The sequence below is a fragment of the Symphodus melops genome (genome assembly GCF_947650265.1).
Source record: "Symphodus melops genome assembly, chromosome: 2".
Taxonomy (NCBI): domain Eukaryota; kingdom Metazoa; phylum Chordata; class Actinopteri; order Labriformes; family Labridae; genus Symphodus; species Symphodus melops.
This window is the reverse complement of record NC_136692.1, coordinates 29665782-29674475: the sequence shown is the minus strand read 5'-3', so window position 1 is coordinate 29674475 and position 8694 is coordinate 29665782. Positions and strand designations below refer to the sequence as shown.

Sequence of the window (8694 nt, the reverse complement as noted above, 5' to 3'; positions counted from 1 at the left end):
GCAGGGGGCACCCCCCCATCCCATCATGATCATGTCAGGTGGGATGGCAAAATCTACATAAATCAGCACAGACGAGGTCACAACAACATCATGTGACACCCCCGATGAAGGCTGCAGTAGCCAAAACTGGTCAGGTAAAACAATTTCACCTTCCTGGCCTTTAAAAACAGACATAAGATTATTCATTAGGCTTCACACACAGGTGTACTAAAGAGGTTCATTAGGCCTACAGGCCTAATGAACCTCTTTAGTACACCGAAACCACTTCAAAACTGCACGAAAATTAAAATACATGAAATATCCACAAGCTGACGTCTTCTCCAGCATAAGTTCCAGTTCCTAGTATTTTAAAGTAAAAAAACTATGTTATCAGCCTCCTATAAAAAGTATGGTGTTGTATGGTATGTGTTAGAAGTTCAATTATATTTATGAGATTTTACGCCCATATTGTCGTGGCGTCCATTGGAATGGACATGAAAAAATTCTTATAAAAAAATGAGTTGGCCAAAAAAATTTTTTTTCTACTTTGTTTTTATGTTGGAAGGGAGTCAGAATCATTTTATAAAAAAATGTTTTGCCCAGCAGAAAAAATGCGGGTCTGAAGGGGTTAATAAGCCTGCACGTGTGTGCAGTATTGTCCCCACATGTGAAGACAACAGGGACACCCAGTGGCAGGATGGACGAATCGCAGCAAGTCATCCCACGACGGCCCTCTTGTGGCCAACAGTAGTACTACATTTCAAGATCCTTCATTATTATTCAGTCTGAACTAGTAGTCCCTCTCAGGACATTTTTCAATTTTCAATTTCATGTTTCAATAAAGGTTTTTTTGGGAGTGGTCGTTATTATCTTGTGATGGCCTGAGGTGTGGGCTAATGAAATATCATGATGGGAAAAAAAAAAGGTAGCCAAAAACCTCCTGAGGGAGGGACCTGGCTCCTGGACTATAAAGATGTGTTAAAAAAAAAAGAAAAAAAAAGGGACTGATAGAGAAAAAAACAAATGCAGAAAAGCATTTAAAGTTAATTTATTTTGACATTAAAATATATAGGTTAATAAAAAATGGACTAAACCCATGTTATGCATATTTTAATGTTGAGTACTTAAATCATCTCAAACCAAAGCCAGAGAAATCTTCAGGAAGAGGCTTAAAATGATTGTTTTTACTCACTCCAGTATCAGATTTATGAGGGTTTTTTGAGCGACACATCTCACACGGCTCCTCATCAGGTGTCCCAGACTGATGGTGAAAGTGAGTTTAATAGATCTTTAACTTTGTGTCACTGATCTTTGCGTGAGAAATGTTTGAACAACACGAGTGTTCATGATGAATTTACAGACACTTCTATTTTACCAGATGAGCCACTGTTTTCTTCAAATAAAGATGTCTCCCCTTGCTTGCCGTAGTTGCACATATTGGGCTTCAGGCTTGTTGCACATTGCATTGAATCCATCTGAGAAGTAAAACCTCATTTCCTTGAGAGGAAACGGCGCGCTCATACCAAGACCCACAATGCTAAGGTGACAAGTACGACCACATGTGCACTCAGTACGTGTTAACTATGTTTTATTCCTGTCTCTCTGTGTGTGAATATGTGGGGTTTCACTACTCGTCGACCTGTTTAGGATCACGGCATGTTGTGTCATTTAGATCACAGCTCATTCTCTGCTTTGGAACCAGTGTTGGGCTCCTTCTTCTTTGGGAGACCGGTGAGTTCACTTTCTTTCACTTTTCCATAATCAAACTTTCAAAAGAAAATTAAGATATTGGTTAATTTAGAATTGATGGCATTAATCCAATCATAATGCTGAATGTGTGTGTGTGTGTAATGTGTTTGTGTCAGAAGCTGTTTGCCTGACTGCAGTGATGAAGTTCGTCGTCCTTTTGGCTCCGCTGTTGCTGCTTTTCTGTGTGCAGCCTGCGAGCTCCAAGAAGGTCAGTGGTTTGTTCAGACTAGTTCAATTTGAATCTCTACGAATCCATTCAACTGGATTTCATGAAATAATCTTAATCTTTAGAAAAGAACACGAGACAAACCACTTCCTTCCTTTCCCGAGTAAGATCAGGACTTCATCGTTCGGTTTTCAGCGTCCACTTTAAAACTCAGTTGGCCACGTTTAAAGCTCCTGTGAGGAGTTTCAGCTGCTTCTGAAACAGACTGAAATCAATACTCATGGCTTCATATGACAAATCAAAGCACGCAGGACCATCAGCTTCAAGATGAATTCATTCTATGGACGGATGTTTGAGGGCTTTAACGGCTGCTGCAGCTGTTTCTGAGTCACTCTGCAGAAACAGCTTCATGTTGAACACTTTCTACAGCAAAGATTCAAAGTGAGTGTGAAGCAGGAGGAGATGTATGTTCACTACTAAGATTAAGAAAGAAGAGACATTGCTTTGTTCACAGAGGGCGTCAAAATCACCACAAACCAAAAGTTCTCGGGAGGTTTACAGCTTAAGTTTCATTTAGTGTCACCTGTAAATACGCATTTGATAGACAATCCTACAAAGAAGTAATCTTTGCTGTTGATTCAGTTTACACACATTTATTTATTTTTGCATTTGTTTGAGGTTTATTATCCCTTTCCAAAGTACTCAGGGACGACTAGTATAAATATGCCAGCAGGGTTAAGTCTTCTGTTTCTCAAAAAAACAAAAACAAAACAAAATGTTATTTAAGAATGATCAAGAAACACGGACTGATTGAACTAGGACGGGACATTTCTGCACATCTAAAGTGCTCTGACTTCATCCAGGACAAACAATCGAGCCTTCAGTATTGATCAGCAGTGCTCAGTTGTGTATTTTCAGGGAGTGAACATTTCTGCTTCTTTCTGTCCCCTTTAGATCGGTTCCATCTTCGGTCGACGAGAGGCAGCTGGTGGCGTCCCGCTGAGCATGGTTAAAGATTCTGTCGATGACATGTACGCTTCCTGCCAAGCACAGATGAGCCACAAGGTCAAGACCAAATACTTCAAGAAAGAGAACAAAGGCATATTTCACAAAGTCTGGAAACTTGCTGACAAGTGTGTAAAGAGGAACATGCGACATAAAGACAAAAATGATGAGGATCTGACTGAGGAGCATTTTCGAGCGATCTGTATCTACACGTCTGGTCAGAAAAACTTTTATGAATTATTCAACACTGCGGTCCGAACCAACAGATCCGAATATGGCACCACCTTCCAGTTTCACTCTTTACATTTCTGGCTAACATCTGCCATTCAGATCCTTAATAGGCACAAACAATGCCACACCAGTTACCGCAGATCTGGCACCGAGTTTACCGGCAAACTCAACCAAATGATCCGGTTTGGTATGTTCGCCTCCAGCTCTCACAATCCAACACTCACTCGCTTCGGTAAAAACACCTGCTTCCAAATTCAGACCTGTTACGGGGCTGATCTGAAGAAATATCCCCATCTGAAAGACTTAGAGGAAGAGGTGCTAATTCCCCCCTATGAGATGTTTAAGATAGCTGAGATCCGGAAGAAGAAAAATAACGGAGACCTGAGCGACCGTAAGACTGTGTACGTCCTGGAGAGTATCGGATTTTGCAGCAGTCTCAACTGCAAAGCTGCAAACGTAGATCAGTGATTCTCAAACTAAATTTCACTGGACAGATATTTGTCCATCTACAAAGACGGTGACGAATGTTTGCAGAGTAGGAACATTAAAAGATTCACATCAATATGTGTTAACATAAATAAAACCGTCCCCCCCCCCCCTCCTTTAACCCTCGAGACCCCACCATGTCCACTTAGGTCCTCCGATCAGTCCCTCCTTGTTGTCCCTCGAGCCCAGGCTGACCCCCGTCACGGGCACCAACACAAACTAACTCATTACATCCATTCAAGTCACAACTCAAAAACACCCAGCTGAAACAAGCCCCATATTTTTAATGATTTTATTCTACTGTGTGTACATGTATGTTTGTAAGCCTCTACATGTATGATTATGTGAGTGTGTGTATTTGCATGAAATGTATATTGTCTTTATTTTCTTTGATTCTGTTTTGGCGTTCTGCCTGTGAAGCATTTTGATCAGCTGAAGATTCTTTTTTAATCGTGCAAAACAAATAAACTTTGACTTGACTTTTTCATATCTATTGTCCATGCTTGTCTCGTGTCCACCGGGCATTTTGTCTGGGCAGAAAAGCGAGGGCTGTGAGGTCGGGAGTGTTAGCATGAAGCGGCTGGTATCCATGGTTACCACAGAGCAGCCACTTTGTTGTATGAACATGAAAATAAATGACAGCGTTACCCCTGGAATCCTTCGTCTCCTCTGTTGTGCACAGACAGCGTGCACATATCTCACGCTGACAACAAAGTGTGAACTGCACACAGGGTGGATCTGTGTCATTCATCTGGTTACAAAAAAAGCCCCCTCACTTCCTTTAACAACCACAAAATGCTCGCAGCCAAACCCTGCATCATGCGTGTGAGCAAGACAATAACCTGCAAACTCCAGCTCAGTGAAACATGTGACACACAGGCCAGAGACTTCCTGCCTGTGACCATCAAACTGTGAACGTCTCCTCCCTCTGACCCCGGGTCACCTCACACACTCTAAACTCCAAACTCCTTCATGACACGTTCAAACTGTGCCAGGTAATAACAATTAATAATTAACACATAGAGCAACATAAGAAAAGTGTATATACTCCATATTGTCCTCACCCTCTGCTCTTTTGTACAGCACAAACGTGATGATTGATGTTGTATTCATGTTCCTGCTGTTTTCAGATTTCATTGTATATAAATATATTTCTACTAATATACTCTGTTTTAGTGCAGCTGTCAGGACCGAGTTGCCTCCTGGGATTAATAAAGTATTTATGATTCTGATTGTGGAAGCTGACTGCCTAGTTTTCATCTGTCTGCAGGCGTGTGCACATAAGTCCTGACTTACATTTACATCAGTGTGGAGAAATATCGGGATCTTTGAAATCGTTAAAGATGCCATTACTCAGAAAACAAATCTAAGTCTGTAACAGCTCAACTTTATAATCCTCTTAGTTGTTTCAACAGTTAATGTTGAGTTTTAAAAATCTCACTGAAGCGTTCTTAAGCAAGGCGGGGCCCCGGTCCAGAGGGGCGGCGAGGGCCCCCTTTGAGATCTGATTGGTCACCCCAGAACTTTTGTCTGATCAGAGGAGAAACTTAAAATACTGTGAATGTTTACAACATACTTTGGAACATTTCCAAGTAAAAACTGGTGCACACTCTCAAACTTAACTCTAAATATGATTTAAAGTTAAAAAGTGCAATAAGAGCTTCAACATCTTTAGTTTTTTTAATCATTAAAGAATATAGCTAAAATCATGTATATGTTGCCAGTTTGGTATAATTAGAAGTTTATCTTATTAGTTGGGATGGAAAAAATGATGATGAACATTTCTGCCCCAGAACGGTGACGGACAGTGACATTTTCAACCAAATAAGGGGTTCCAATATTTTACAGGTTTTTTTTTTTTAATATATATATTTTTCTGTTCTGATTGACAATTTACACAACTGCCGATCATTTAGGAAATTTGCATTTTTTGAATATAATTTCGAATATTTACTTTTTACTATCAGTAATAAAAGCATATTTCACAATTTTTTAAACAGAAAATAAAGAAATTAAAGGTTGCTGCATGTTCAAAAAAGAAAAAGAAAGAAACTAACTTTAAAAAATGTAGAAATTAAAACATGATGTGGCGTGCATTTTGTTCTGTTCAAACATGTTGGAAAGTTGTCTGTGTGTTTGTGGTTTTGCAGCTCGCAGCAAACAAAGACATGACCACACTCATTTCCTACCACACTCGTACCTTCAGACGTTCACAGGGGGTCCTCCTTCATTATTTGGAAATCTAAAAGTGCTCATGTGCGTCAGAGGACGTTGGACCCGTCTGGTCACAAAGATATTAATGAGAGAGCGGCAGGTCCTGGACCTGTGCTGAGGACCGGTCATCTCATTCAAAGACCTCCCAACATTTGCCGCATCAGCTCTTTCTGCAGACTGGTAGGTCTCACTTTTGACGAGCATACTTTTCTTTAAAGTTCCATCATGACAGACATTGAATCAACACTGCAGACTGAAGTGAAGTTTTTCATTGACTTGTTGTTTTTGTTTGTTTGTAGATTCTTGAGTTGTCCTGATTGCAGCGCTGCAGACAAACATGCTGACTTTCATTTCCCTGTTCTTACTCTGCGGCTGGATGCTGCCTGCCGACCTCATGACGGTGAGTCTTTTACAGTTACTGTTCCTCACACAATAATTCAAGAACAAGTCTACCACACATCAATTTAACAACAAATGTTGGGAGCAAAGGTCCGCTTTAGATCGTACGATTCTACTATACTTAGATAATCATCCACATTATTGGTGAATTACTTTGATTGACAAAAAAACGTGTGAGGTCAAACACACCAGTTAATCCTCAGTCTGCTTTTTGCATGTTGGATTTTTGCATCGATACACTGAACTTCACCTAGTTTTAACCATCGTTCCTGATCCCAGTGAATATCATCTGCATTTCTGTATTCCGTCACTCAGAGGAACTCTTTGTACCAGGTAGCTTCACGTGGTACAAACCCCAGGTACAACACGCCCAGGACTGCCTTCAGTTCGCGTACCAGCCAGGTGTTGGTGTGGAGGATGCCATCCTGTACCTGCTACATCGAGCCCACTCCCATCTGGATAAGGGAAGCGGCACTGTGAGGATCCTCTTCTTGGACTTCTCCAGTGCTTTCAAATACTATCCAGCCCCCCCTGCTCCGGGACAAACTGAGTGGGATGGGAGTGGACCCCCACCTAGTGAACTGGATCTCTGACTACCTCACGGGCAGGCCTCAGTACGTCAGGCTGATGGACATCACGTCTGACACTGTGGTCAGCAGCACTGGAGCCCCCCAGGGCACAGTGCTGGCCCCTGTTCTCTTCACCCTGTACACCTCGGACTTCTGCTACAACTCCGAGCTGTGTCATATACAGAAGTACGCTGACGACACAGTCGGGTGTATCAGGGATGGCAGGGAGGAGGAGTACCGGACACTGGTGGGGGACTTTGCTTCATGGTGCCACATGAACCAGCTACAGCTCAACACCTCTAAGACCAAGGAGCTGGTCATTGACTTTGGGAGGTCCAGACGGAGGATGCAACCTCTTCTGTTAGAGGGAGCTGAAGTGGAGGCTGTGGACTCCTACAAATACCTCGGGCTGTGTCTAGACAATAAACTGGACTGGACAACACACACCAACCACCTGTACGGGAAGACACAAAGCAGGATGTACTTCCTAAGGAGACTGCGGTCCTTTAACATCTGCAGCAAGTTGCTGGGGATGTTTTACCAGTCCGTGGTTTCCAGCGTGCTTTTCTACACCGTGTTATGCTGGGGGGGGCAGCATATCCAAACAGCACACATCCAGACTGGACAAACTGATCAGGGGGGCCGGCTCTGTGGTCGGCATGAAGCTGGACTCTCTGGTGACGGTGGCAGAGAAGAGGACACTGAACAAACTGCTGGATATTATGGACAATGCCAGCCACCCACTGCACACTGTCATCAGCAACCAGAGGAGCCGGTTCAGTGAGAGACTGCTCCTTCCCAAGTGCAGAACCAACAGACTCAAAAACTCCTTTGTCCATCATGCCATCACGCTCTACAACTCCTCACTTGGGGGGAGGAGGACTAGAGCACACGGGACAGAGGGGTAGGAGTTGGAGCGTCTTTCTTTCTTTCCTTCTACCCTCACTGTGCAATAACACATGGACACTTTCACTTGTATGTGCAATAATAATCTCAACCAAGTGCAAAAATCGCAACAATAATCATTGCCTTTTTTTTTTATATTTTGCTTCTTCCATGCATATTTTTTGTATATTCTTTCCAACAGAAGAGTGTTCTATTATTTATGCTATATTATTCTTTATATTGTTACTTTTTGTTTTGTTACCTGCTGCATTTTTATTTTTATGTTTTACCTTTATTGTATATGCTGCTGGAACCTAAATTTCCTGAGGGAGTCATCCCAAAAGGATCAATAAAGTTCAGTCCAAGTCTAAGTGGTTGATTGACCTTGCCCTTCATGATTGTCTTTATCTCCCCTCAGATCCGTTTCAACTTCCCTCCCCGAGAGAAAAACCAAGACATCCCGCTGAGTATGGTTGAAGATTCGGTTGATGACATGTACTTTGGCTGCAAGGAAGACATGATGAAAAAAGTCAAGACCAAATACTTTAAAAAAGAAATGAATGGACAGTTTGAAAAGGCCTGGTATGGTGCAGCAGAGTGTGCTAAAAAGAAACCAAGGAAGGCTGACAAGGCTCTGACTAAAGACCACATGCATGCAATCTGTGTTTATACTTCTGATGATATCTATGAAACTTTCAACAGAGCAGTGAGAACAGGAGCGAGCAACTATCGCTCCTCATTTCACTTCCATTCCTTACATTTTCTTCTGACTTCTGCCGTACAGATCTTGAATAGCAATGACCAATGTCACACAACTTACAGACGCACGAGAAGTGTGTTTTCTGGCAACGTCGGACAAACCATTCGCTTTGGTTCCTTTGCCTCCAGCTCTTACAACAACAACTTGACAGATTTTGGCAGTAAGACCTGCTTTAAAATCCAGACCTGTGCAGGAGCTTACCTGAAGGATTATTCAGTTTTTGGTGACCGAGAAGCTGAGGTGCTCATCCC

General features: G+C 42.2%; 1 protein-coding gene and 1 long non-coding RNA gene across 2 annotated transcripts in view; one reads left to right on the top strand and one right to left on the bottom strand.

Annotated features, from left to right (window-relative positions):
- Window positions 1-1417: 1417 nt before the first annotated feature.
- On the top strand, window positions 1418-3675 carry LOC306820455 (ecto-ADP-ribosyltransferase 5-like). The gene is made up of 3 exons (XM_079338308.1): window positions 1418-1710; window positions 1845-1936; window positions 2849-3675. The coding sequence occupies exons 1-3, from the start codon at window positions 1539-1541 to the stop codon at window positions 3596-3598; spliced, it is 1014 nt and encodes a 337-aa protein (XP_079194434.1). The 5' UTR covers window positions 1418-1538; the 3' UTR covers window positions 3599-3675.
- Window positions 3676-4381: 706 nt separating this feature from the next.
- The window catches only part of LOC306820456, a 56043-nt gene continuing 51730 nt past the window's right edge, over window positions 4382-8694 (bottom strand). Inside the window, exon 7 of the long non-coding RNA XR_013778670.1 lies at window positions 4382-4581. This is a non-coding gene — a long non-coding RNA (uncharacterized lncRNA). The remainder of the gene's footprint in view (window positions 4582-8694) is intronic.